This window comes from Leptonychotes weddellii, chromosome 10, assembly GCF_054177405.1.
Source record: "Leptonychotes weddellii isolate Sample4059 chromosome 10, ASM5417740v2, whole genome shotgun sequence".
Lineage (NCBI taxonomy): Eukaryota > Metazoa > Chordata > Mammalia > Carnivora > Phocidae > Leptonychotes > Leptonychotes weddellii.
In genome coordinates, this window is record NC_138378.1 from 91,932,908 (window position 1) to 91,945,786 (window position 12,879).

Below are 12,879 nucleotides of genomic sequence, written 5' to 3' on the forward strand. Positions count from 1 at the left end.
GGGGGAGTGGGAGAGGGAGAAGCAGGCCTCCCGTTGGAACAGGGAGCCCGATGCAGGGCTCGATCCCAGGACCCTGGGATCATGACCTGAGCCGAAGGCAGACGCTTAACGACTGAGCCACCCAGGCGCCCCCAAATTTTTTTTTTTTTTTTAAAGATTTCATTTATTTATTCATGAGAGACAGAGAGAGAGAGAGAGGCAGAGGGAGAAGCAGGCTCCCAAGGAGCAGGGAGCCCGATGCGGGACTCAATCCCAGGACCCTGGGATCATGACCCGAGCCGAAGGCAGACGCTCAACCATCTGAGCCACCCAGACGCCCCCCAAATTTTTTTTTTATTTAAGTAATCTCTACACCCAACGTAGGGCTCAAACTCAGGACCTCAAGATCAAGAGTCACATACTCTACCGACTGACCCAGCCAGGAGCCTCTTAGGTTAATGTCCTTTCCTATCCTGGCTTATCAATTAGAATATATCAAGTGCTCTTAAATTCATTATTTGGATTTTCCATCATGTTAACTTTCCCCACTTTGCCAAAGTGACCTCTGATCCTCTCAGGGCCTTTTATCTGGAAAACTCATGTGGCCTCTCTTCCCTGGCTACTTCTTCCTCAACCTTTAGGCCTCAACTTCAATGTCCTTAAAATCCTTTCCCTTTCTATCCAAAAGAAGTAACCTCTGTTATCCCCTAGGTCAAGGCTCTTGTTTATTTCCTTCTTAACAGGTAACATCAGGACGCCTGTTAAGCCTCTGACTCTCGGTTTTGGTTCAGGTTGGGAGATCAAGCCCACATCAGGCTCCCTGCTCAGTGCAGCATCTGCTTGAGTTTCTCTCTCCCTCTCCTTTTGCCCCTCCCCCACTCGTACTTTTTTTCTCTCTCTCAAATAAGTAAATAAATCTTAAAAAAAAAAAGTTACCATTTTTGCTATTTTCTTTATGCCTACTAACTTGCCTTTTCATGTGCCCCCCTCAAGAGAATGTAGACCCTGTGTGGGCAGAAAACACATCCATATTGTTCACTGTTGTATATCTGAGCCTAGCCTAGTGCCTGGTACATAACAGGTACTAAAAAAAAACATTTGTTTAATGAATTATTTAAAATGAGGTATCTTGGGACACCTGGGTGGCTCAGTCAGTTAAGCGTCTGCCTTCGGCTCAGCTCATGATCCCAGGGTCCTGGGATCAAGCCCTGCATCAGGCTCCCTGCTCGGCGGGGAGCCTGCTTCTCCCTCTCCCACTCCCCCTGCTTGTGTTCCCTTTCTTGCTGTGTCTCTCTCTGTCAAATAAATAAAATCTTTAAATAAATAAATATAAAATGAGGTATCTTTTCCACATCCTTTCAGAAATAAAGGCCCTATTGGACACCTGGGTGGCTCAGTCAATTGAACGTCTGCCTCCAGCTCAGGTCATGATCCCAGGGTCCTGGGATCCAGCCCCGCATCAGGCTCCCTTCTCGGCGGGGAGTCTGCTTCTCCCTCTGCCCCTCCCCTCCCCCTCATGTTCTCTCTCTCACTCTCTTGCTCTCAAATAAATAAAATATTTTCAAAAAAGAAAAAGAAAGGCCCTATATAAATATTTCGTATTTAGCCAATCTGACTTATTTTAAAATAATCCATCCATTCAAACTGCCACTGTCTGAAATTACAGACTCATCTCTCACAATTCAGTCATCCCCAGAATGAAAAAAACCATTATTATATTAAGGACTCTCTGCTGAAAGCAGAGGGCCAGGAAGGTGAGGATGAAGAGCAAGGGATACTTTTGGAGTGAACAGTAATATAATGATAAAGGAGTATGAAATGAGCCAGGTTCAAGCTAGATGTGCAACCCAGTCACATAACCACTGTGTCCTGCACAACAACTCCATGATGCATCTGCCTTTACGGTTTAAGGTTATTTTGAGGCTCAAAAAAAGTAAAAATGTGAATCCCCAGATCATATGCTTCCAGAACACCATGCTCTGATGTTTGCAAATTTAGCACAGCTGCGATTTTCCTTCTACTTGTGGGATTATTTGGCTGATGCTTGTCTCCACTACTGGACCTATTTTTGTTCACCCCTGAATCCCTAAAAGCACATATCTAAAAATGCCTGGCAGGTAGCAGGTCCTCAGAAATACCTGTAAAATGAATGAATCAAAATACTTTGTAAACAGTAAAGCTATGTGCAAGCATTAAAGTCAGACATTTGAGAAATTCATTAATTCAATAAATATTTACTGAATGCCTTAAGTATGTGCCAGTCACTTATTCTAAGGCAGTTGGGATGAATTAGTGAACAGAAAAGATCACTACACACAGAGCTTACATTCTAGTCTGGGAAAACAAGCAATGAAGATAAACACAATAATTAAGTATATTGGAAGGTGATAAATGATACAGAGAAAAGAGCAAGGCTGAGGAAGGTATAGGGGATTAAAACACCTGGTAGTCCTAAGGTACATGCATGTGAAAACAGCCAAGAGTCTACTGTGCTTGGAACCAAATGAGCAAGGCAGAGAGCAGTTAAGAGTGGAGGTCAGAGGGACAGGGAGCAGCCAGAGAATATGTCTCATATAGGCCAACATTTTTCTTTGTATCCTAATTAATTTTCTAAATAAACTGATAAACAGTTTCACGTTGCCTACACTCTTATACATCAATAACATAAAAGAGATCAGAATGACGCCCTGATAGTTCCCACCCACAGACTGATCTAATCCTGAGGCCATTCTCTTCATTTGGTGGTGGTGGTCTCAAATACAACAGAATTTTTATAAATGCAAGGTCCATGGGGATATCTCCAGAAGCAAATCAAGATCTCAGGGTTCATAAACCAGAAATGCCCTAAACCACACTTTGCTTCCTGGGACCCAGAACTGGCCCAGTCTCTAGATGGTACTTTGGGGGAAAGGCATTAGCTAGAGAGCCCCCAACATTTTAACGCTATGAATTCTCATAAGCTATATAAATAACCTTCAAAGTTGGTTTGGAGGAAACAAGAGCACCATTAGTAATCCATGGCTCATATAGTTCATGACTTTTCATATGTCACCATTATAAAAGCTCACCTACTGCAAACAGTCACAATGCTTCTGATGTCCTGGACACAAGTGATCAGAGACAAACCTTAATATAAAAATTTTATTTACTTAAGGCCTAAAGTAGTAAGTTAATCTACATTATACCAAAACTGTATTCTTATTAGTCAGTCTAGTCCAAAATTTTACAAATTCCCTTCAATACTTTATTTCCTAGCTTCCTCCTTCTAAAGCTGGAAGAGGAAAAAAATAATTCACCGAAAAGGGAGAAATACAATTATGACTCTAAATATAAAAAAGGACTGAGTTACAGGAGTGTCCTGCTCTGAGAAGCTCTGAGCAATCTGAAGAAATCTGCAGATGTTAAATACTTCAGTAACATCTAATATCACAGGTAATTATACAAAGCAAAAGAATATTCAGAATCCTGCATAACTCTCTAATCTGCAATCTCTACTTTCTTTTTTTTTTTTTAAAGATTTTATTTATTTATTTGAGAGAGAGAATGAGATAGAGAGAGCATGAGAGGGGGGAGGGCCAGAAGGAGAAGCAGACTCCCTGCTGAGCAGGGAGCCCAATGTGGGACTCGATCCCAGGACTCCAGGATCATGACCTGAGCCGAAGGCAGTCGCTTAACCAACTGAGCCACCCAGGCGCCCCTGCAATCTCTACTTTCAAAGAGTCTAGGAATAAAAGTAAAATCACCTCTTATGCCTTTTACCTAATTACCCTTCAATGGAAAACAATTATTTTTTAGTATTAAAATCAAAAATACTCAGTGTATTTATACCTTGTTGAGTTCTTCTATCCTTCTGATTAGGTACGGGTTACTGGAGGAGTTCTCAAAGTAGACATAATCTGTAATTAAAGGAAGTAAAGAGCTTAATCTTTTCAACAGCAAGTTCACATTTGTCAATCTATGACTTCTGTATTAGGCAATGCACATTCAAAATGAAGCACATAATTCATTCCTGGGTAAAAGCAATACAACCTTAATACATTTTCTCATATGCCTACTACTCACAGACCCTTATTTTCCTGGCATTTTCATTTCAATTAATGTTTTATCAAGTTCTCCTAGTCTTTCCGGCCACACATCACTTCTTTACTAATAAACAAAAAGACTCTTCTCATCACCGAGTAGTCAGGGCTGACTAAACATGTGTCTTTCAAGCTATAACTGCTTCCACATCTTTTCCCTCCAATCCAATTTACCCTGGAGTATGCTCCTCACATAAAACTATTGACCTAAGACAAATTCAGAGCATCTTGAAAAGCTTAGCAGCCCAAAGTACATTTCAATCACCAACTTAAAAAAAAAAAAAAAAAATCAGGTGAGCAGAGTAGGTAAGAGGAAACATACTGACAAACTTTTCCACAGCTCTAGCTGGGATGATGGGGGAGGGGCATGAAAGGGGGTTCCCTTTCTGAAAGACAGAGCTCTCTGGAGTTATCAGGATTTTGATATGCTCTTTGCCATATTTAATCCAGATTCATTTCGGGTCTTGTTATAAAGAAATCCCTGCAGGCTTTCAATAAAAAAGATAAAAATTTTCAAGTGACTTTTCCTCTCCTGTAATAGGCTCACTGGAAACTTCCCACTGTGTGTTTATTTGAAAGGCTGGGCTGCATTGTTATTGTCTATCTTAGGGGCTCTTTCCCGTCTCTCTTCTGCAAAGTGGCCTCATTTGGCCACGCCATTCCCAACACCATCCATCAGGAGCTCAGCTAATGAGCAGAGAAGAGCAAGTCTCACACACAAACACGCCACTTATCTGAATTATTATTTTACCAAGAAAGAGGGAGGAGGGCGTCGTGAGTAGGGAGAAAGTTTGTTTGACCTTATTTCTCTCTTCTGCAGAAGGCTGGGAAGGAGGCAGTCACCAGAGCAAACGTCCAGGCAGAGCTCAACTCCCCACCTCTGGCTGCGGTGCCCCGGCCCCACTATGCCCCATCTTGGGGGGCTGGGCAAGAAACGAGAGGGGGGACTGAGGAAGGCGAGGTGCAGGGCCCTGTCCCCGCAAACAGGCCTGTCCAGCTGTGCCCCTGGCTTTGCCCCCATCGCCCCCACGCCCCTCACCCCTCACTCCCACTGAAGAGGAGGAGTAGAGCCGGGGAGATGTCCCCCCCATCCTCTCCAACCCCCACTGCCTGGAAGCCACGCGGGGAGAAACCCCCTATTAGGGGGCTCGACGGCCGATACTCAATGGGGGCGTCCTGGAGGGGGGCGTCTGAGAATTCACACCCCCAAGTACAGGCCTGGCCCAGAAAACTGAGCGGGGGTGGGAGCGGAGGGGGAGGGTGGGCGCCGGCCCCCAGTGGGCCACGGTCGGGGGAGGGGCGGGTGGCGGGGGTGGGGAGCCCCGGCCCCCTCTGCGGGCCCCGGCCCCCCCCGCCCCCTGCGCCCTCCGCCCGGGCGCCCACAGCTCCCGGCGGTTAGGGTGAACTCGCCCCGATCCCCCACTCCCGGAGCCCGCTCCCAGACGGGCCGGGTCGGGCCGAGCCTTCCTACCTCCGACCCGGTACATGTTGGCCGCCATGTCCGCCCGCCCGCCCGCGGAGCCCGAGCCGAGCCCCGCCCGCCGCCGCCGCCGCCGCCGCCGCCTCAGCCTCGGCCGCCGCCGCCGCCGCCGCCGCCTCGCCACGGGGGGGAGGGGAGGGAGGGACCGAGGGGAGGGGGAAGTGAAGGGGAGGGGACGCCGCGGGGTGGGGGCAGGTTCCCGCCCCCAGCGACGGGCCTGCAAGGCCGAGTGGGCCGGGCCGGGCCGGGGGAGGTCGCTGCGGGGCCAGCAGGGACCTGGGGAGGGCGGCGGCTTGGGGGCCCTTGCTGGAAGTGGAGGACCCTAGGGCAAGGGTCGTGGCCGAAGCGGAGGCCTGTACTGGCAAATGCGGACCAGGAGCTGTTGGAGAATTGGGGTGGGGGCAGGGGCTCAGGCTCTCCCGAGCCCATACCACCCCAGCCAGCGAACCTTGTCACCTGGCCACCCCCAGACAGGTCTTCCTCCCTGCCCTGTCCCTGGGGAGCCCTTGTATGCGAGACCTTCAGCACGTGGGTGACTGCCTTGGGGCAAACACTTGGAGACAAATAAGTGCTCGCAGCAGAGCACCTTCCTCGTGATGTTAATGCAGAGGGCCTGGAACCTGCATACGCTGGGGCCAGGAGGACCCTAAGTGCTGCCAGCTTCACCAGGGAGAGTCCCAGCTGGGGGACAAGTCTAGAAAAACTGACCCCCTCCCAAGTTCACCCCAACTGCATTGCCAGGTCTATCAGCGTTCACCCCAAAACTGGGCTGAACAGAACACATTCCCCCACACGTGGACTTGCCTCCGGACAGGCCCTGTATACAGTGCTGCCCTGCCAAGACAAGAGACCCTCTTTGCCTGTAGGGGAACAGGACCCTACCTGTTCACCATTACCACACCCCAACACACACACAAAGGGGGAGATAGTTTCAGTCACCTTGCTGTTGATGGACTGCTAAGTAGTTAATGTGCCTAAAGCTTTTACATCATTTTCCCATGCTAATTCTCTAGGCAATCCCTGTGTTCTCAGCCTCCATTCCCTCACAGAAGCAAACAAACAAAAAACCAAATTGAGTTGAATCTTAGCTGGCAATCCCCCAAATGAACGCAAACAACTTTTTTAAAAAGCCAACCCAGGGCGCCTGGGTGGCTCAGTCAGTTGAGCATCTGACTCTTGATTTTGGCTCAGGTCATGATCTCAGGGGGCTGGTGGGCTCCATGCTCAGTGGAGAGTCTGGGATTCTCTCTCCCCCTACCCCTGCCCCCCCACACCCCCTGCATGCTCTTATGTGCCTGCTCTCTCTCTCAAATAAATAAATAAAATCTTTAAATTCTTTTTTGTTTTAATAAAAAAATAAAAAGCCAGTCCGTTCCAAAACACTCCCAGGCATTGTTGCATCATCAACGTGAAGATGATCCCTCACTGTTGTGGGTTGTTTGGAGTTTCTGGTGATTTACAGCTACATGTTGGTGACTCTGGGTGTGGGGTCTGGGCAGGAATGGGCAGTGTCCCTAGAAAAGAAGACTATGTTTTGTTTGTATGGTGATGGCATTTGTGATGGTCCATTATCACAAATTATTAAGGTGACAAAAGTAATTTTCTACATAGCTGAGGCAAAGTAAAAATAAAATGAAAATAAATCACCTTTGCCTGAATTACCTTGACGATCTGCGTGACCCAAGTTTCTTCAGGTATGAAATGGGAACATTAATTCCATTTCACAGGTGGGTGAGGATCAGTTGTGATGATATATGAAACTGCTTTATAAACCATTCAGCATAGAGCACTATGCAAATAACAGGTGTCTGTTGCTTTTTATTAACTCCATAAAGTTTCAGATTCCCAAGGGGATTTTTTTTTTTTTCAAAGATTTATTTATTTATTTGAGAGAGCGAGAATGAGAGAGAGAGAGAAAGTACATGAGAGGGGGGCGGGTTCGAGGGAGAAGCATGCTCCTCGCTGAGCAGGGAGCCCGATGCGGGACTCGATCCAGGGACTCCAGGATCATGACCTGAGCCGAAGGCAGTCGCTTAACCAACTGAGCCACCCAGGCGTCCCCAGATTCCCAAGGGTTTTATGCCGTGTGTACAATGTGAGCCTGTGTCAGCTCTTCTGACCCAGAGAAAAAAAGCAGAAGTGTTCTGTTATGCACACTGAATAGCTGTTGTTTATCACAATCCATTTGCTGGCAATCCCACAGAAAACATATTGTGACACATAAATAGGTTGAATAATTCACCTGGAGTCATCCAGCAAACTGGTAGCAGTATTAGGATTATAATCCTGCGCTTTCCTCTGGCATAGAATTCTCTAAACCAGGAAGACTTTCTCCAAGTGAAAAGGCCTCCTGACAACCATAAAGTACAAAGGAATGCATCACAAGCTTTAAAGGGTTTGTCCATTATTTTTAAGTAAATGAGCAATTTCTCCCCTTCAAAATATTTCTGTATTTCTATTAGTTTTGTATTTCTGTCTCATTTCCCCAGCTTTGTGCACCTTAGCAGGTGTTTGTGGTGACTGTACTAACCATAATAAATGGGCATAACGTGCCAAGAAAACTCCCTCCATCCATACCCACCTCCTCCCCTTGGGAGCCACCTTATCCAGAAGCCCCCCATGAAAGGCCTCAGACACTTGGGGCGAGAACAGGAAGTAATCGTGACACCAGAACCCAGGGCCTTTCCTTCCTCCAGATTCTGTATATTCAACCTCTCCTACCTCTAGCTCCTGGGCCAGTGACTTCTACATAGTACATGCTCAGTATCTGCAAGTGTAAATACCAACGAATGACGGGCTCGATATAGAGAACAAGGTACTGAGTTGAATGCAAGGTACTTTGTCTGTGAAACTTATGTACTTCCTAATATCAAAGAGATACTGCCATGTGGGAGTTTGGCAAATGTTTGGACATTAAAAGAAACCCTAGAACAAGACAAAAGGTGGAAAAGTCTTAACCTTCAAAGACAGCAAAGTTACCTCTCCTTCCATAGGCTGCACGGTTCGGATCATAACCATGTCATCAACCAGCCCAAACTTCACTCCTAGTTTGACTGTTTAGCTTTAAGACCTTGAACAAGACACTTAACCCCTCTGAGCCTCAAATTCTTCAAGCTATGATTAGGGATTAACACCTATAGCCAAGGCTTATGCTAAAAATTTAAATATATAAAGTGTTTGGCACATGTCAAGAACTTTTTGCGTATTAGGTCCCTCTCTCTATTCCAGCCATCCTCACTACTAAGGAAGAGGTGTCTCTCAGACCTTGCCAGAAATCCCAGGGCAAATCCAGCCTCCTGTGGGTAAAATTTCCTGGCATGGCTGTTGTGATTAAAGAAGCATGATAAGGGATTACCTAAAACCCAGGTCATTCCTGTGTCAGTTTCTAGCATCCCACCACTTAGCTGAAGAGAAATGGATGTTCAAGACAGCAGTAGATGAGACAGAGTTGGTTTTTGTCACAACCTAAGGATGGAGTTTTCATACAGGCTCTATGGAGCTAGCCAGAGTCTGGAAGCTTCATGATAATTGAACTCAGGAAAGGAACTTGGGTGGGGTGTAGAATGTAATTAATCTGAAAGTAGACCCCAGGCTTTGGATAAAGGTCTGTATCTTATTGCTTGTGTTTGTTTGTTCTTTCTTTCTTTTTTTCTTTCTTCCTTCCTTCCTTTCTTTCTTTTTCTTTTTTTAAGATTTTATTTATTTGAGAGAGAGAGAGTGAATATAAGCAGGGGGAGTGGCAGAGGGAGAGGGAGAAGCAGGCTTCCCGCTGAGCAGGGAGCCCAACACGGGGCTCAATCCCAGGACTCTGGGATCCTGACCTGAGCTGAAGGCAGACACCCAACCAACTGAGCCACCCAGGCGTCCCTATTGTTCGTCTTTTCCATGAGTCTCTCTCTCTCTCTCTTTTTCCTTTTCTTTCATTAACTTATGTAGTAAAATTCTTTTGGAAAAAGGCCAGCATGTCTCAGATATTCTTTTTTTTTTTTTTTTTTTAAAGATTTTATTTATTTATTTGACAGAGAGAGACACAGCGAGAGAGGGAACACAAGCAGGGGGAGCAGGAGAGGGAGAAGCAGGCTTCCCGCCGAGCAGGGAGCCCGATGCGGGGCTCGATCCCAGGACCCTGGGATCACGACCTGAGCCGAAGGCAGACGCTTAATGACTGAGCCACCCAGGCGCCCCTGTCTCAGATATTCTAAGGAGGTCCTGGGTTTTAAAGGTGGATGAGCGTATCCTAGGAGAAAGGTAAGCATATAACAGCAAGAATCAAAGCAAGGGAGCCCCCAAGGGAAAGGAAACCAGAGTCAGGAGTTCTTCTCTAATCAGGGAGTTTCTTCCATCCATCCCTGTGCTGAAAACAGGAAACTCAGGGCCAATCCCAGAAGGTCTTGGCTTTGGAAGTGTGCATTTTAGGATTCCATGGTTCTCTCATGCCCACAAGGGGGAACTGGCTCAGCCATTGGGTGGCATCCACAGCCATTGGGTGGCATCTACTCTGGTGACAACACTGCTTCCAGGTAGCAGAAAAAGGATCAGACGTCACAGTGGGGACAAGCATGAACCCCTGGAAGGTTGAACTAATTGATCTCAGAGCTTCCCTTTTTGAGCCTGCCTAGTGCTATGAATTTGATGGCTGGACAGTATACGGTGTGGAGCCAGGAAAAAGAATTCTAAGGGACCATGGGAAGGTCTAAGGGATATAATAGGGAGTGTTTATAGGAATGACTCAGGCTGTAGGAAAGAGGATTAGACAAGGCAGAGAGTCTAGACAGGAGATCAGTTGGCAGGTTGGTAAGAAGGGATGATGGCCTGACCTAGGGTAGAGGCAGTGGGATGTGAGAAAAGTAGAGGGATTTGAGAAAGACTTTGGAGGTAGGGGCTATGGGATCTGGTGACTTTGAGGAGGCAGGGAGTGAAAAGGTAGCACCATGTTATGAGTAACTGGGTGGGAAGAAGTATGATGCAGTGAGTTTAAAATACTACAGAGGAGGGAGTGCCTGGCTGGCTCAGTAGGAAGAGCATGAGACTCTTGATCTGAGGGTCGTGAGTTCAAACCCCATTGGGTGTAGAGATTACTAAGAAATAAATAAACTTTAAAATATAAATTAATTAATTAAAAAAATACTGGGGCACCCAGCTGGCTCAGTTGAAGGAGTGCTTGATCTCGCGGTTGTGAGCTCAAGCCCCACATTGGGTATAGCAATTACTTTAAAAAAGAAAATAAAATCTTCAAATAAAATAAAATACTGTAGGGGAAGCACTTGGGGGAGGAAGGATAGTTGGCAGGTTCAGTGTTAAATGGATTATGTTCAAGGTGCTTTTGGAAACATCCAGATAGATGTTTCCTCTTTAGACAGAGATGGATGAGTAGGCCTAGATCTTAGGAGAGAGATCCAGGCTGGAAATATCCTCTTCTGTGTCACCATCTGCACAGAGCCCAGCCTGTCTTGTCTAAGAAATAAACCCAACCCTGGCCCCAGGGGAAGAAGCAGGTTCCCTGAGTCCTTCAGCTTGGGTAAAAACAGGTTTAACAGGTCAAGATTCAGGAGATCAGAGTCCAGGTCCAAATGTGCAAATAGGCAGGGCATGGGCAGAGAGCCACACAAGTCACTGACCAAGACAGACCGTGAAGACAAAGAAGAATGCCCAGGGCTGACCATCTTACAAGGGTCAGTGAGCAAAATTCTCAGAGATAGAGTTCTGCTCTCAGCTCTGGAAAAGCAGCCAGGGTTGGGAAGAAGGAAAGAGGAAAGCCAGAAGGAACAGCAAAAGGGAAGGGATACAGTCTGAAAAAGCAAACCTGACTATTTCCTACCTTACCTTCTTGCCTCTAAGATGGTATAGTGGGTTGAATGGTGGTCTCCCAAAAGATGTGATGACCTAGAACTTGTGAATGGATCTTATTTAGATAAAGCGTATTTTCAGATGAAATTAAGTTAAGGATCTAGAGATGAGATCATCCTGGATTAGAATGGGCTCTAAGTCCAATGACAAATGTTCTTATGAGAGACAGAAGACACAGAGTGAAGAGAAAAAGCCCATGTGACAGTGGAGGCAGAGACTGGAGTTACTCGGTCATCAGCCAAGAAATGCCAGATTGCCAGCAACCACCAGATACTGGGGAGGAGGTATGGAATGGATTCTCCCTTAGAGCCCTTGGAAGGAATCAACCCTGCTGACACCTTAATTTCCGGGTTCTGGCCTCCAGAACTGTGTGGAAATATTGTTTGAAGCCACCCAATTTGTGGTAATTTTTTTATGGCAGTCCTAGGAAACTAATACAGATGGTATCCACAACTCAATTTTAAGTAAACATAGATTCAGCCAGAAAACACTGAACACTATATGCAGAGACTAAAGGACATAGAATAAGAGAAGAAAACAGAGACACACAGAGAAAGAAGGAGATCCAATACCACTTAATCTAAGTCCTGTCCAAGCCCTTGAGACAAAGCTTGGCTTATCCCATCTTTGTCTGTCTCTCCTACTAGCTGTCATGGTTGGCTTAGTACTAAGAGAAAAGAACATCCCGATGCTATGACCCCCAGCTAAGAACCAGTGGAGGCATCCCAACATTTTTTATTCACTAGCACACCTGAAGGATGTCACACATTCCCAGTAGCAGCAGTTGATTACCGACATGGTGGTGCACCAATTAACCTCTTAATTGGGTTCCTTTGTCAGAAAGCACTCTGGCCCCTGAGATCCCAATCCATACTTCTATGGTGGGTAGTATGGTGGAGCCTACCAAAAATATAAGGCTTACCTACAGAAGTGCACTTTTCATTCAACAAATATGTATTAAGCACTGTTGAAGACATTGAGGATATACCAGTGACTAAGATAGACAAAACACTTGTCCCCCTGGAGCTTATATTCTGCAGACAAGTAAAGAAATCAATAGATATGCTAATATAGAATGATAAGTGTTCTAGAGAAAGTAAATCGGGATAAGGGAAGAAAAAAATGATGGTGGTAATCAGGGAGGACCTCTCAGATGTAGTAAGAACTGAAAAGAGACCTAAATAATGGCATGGAATGAACAAATGGGCAATCTGTGGAGCAACATTCCAGGTAAAGGGAATAGCAAGCACAAATTCCCCAAATCAAGACTCAGCTTGACCTGATCATGACCCAGGAAAGACACCGTGAATAGATGAGATCAGGGAGGTGAGCGGGGTCCCGAACACGTAAGGCATGGTAGGCTATGGTAAAGAGTTGGGATTTTATTCTAAATATAATGGAAAGACTTTGGATGATTTAATTTAATTCAATTAATTAATTTATTTAAAGATTTTTTTTATTTATTTATTTGACAGAGAGAGACACAGCGAGAGA

The 12,879-nt window shown here is 45.9% G+C and overlaps 1 protein-coding gene across 1 annotated transcript in view; it reads right to left on the reverse strand.

The window, feature by feature from the left end:
* MTA3 (metastasis associated 1 family member 3) overlaps nucleotides 1-5,646 on the reverse strand; it is a 147,518-nt gene extending 141,872 nt beyond the window's left edge. The window contains exons 1-2 of the mRNA XM_081797296.1: nucleotides 5,530-5,646; nucleotides 3,808-3,875 (exon numbers count right to left, since the gene is read on the reverse strand). Of these exons, the coding sequence (XP_081653422.1) occupies nucleotides 3,808-3,875; nucleotides 5,530-5,557 (96 nt within the window). The 5' untranslated portion in view covers nucleotides 5,558-5,646. The remainder of the gene's footprint in view (nucleotides 1-3,807; nucleotides 3,876-5,529) is intronic.
* Nucleotides 5,647-12,879: the final 7,233 nt, after the last annotated feature.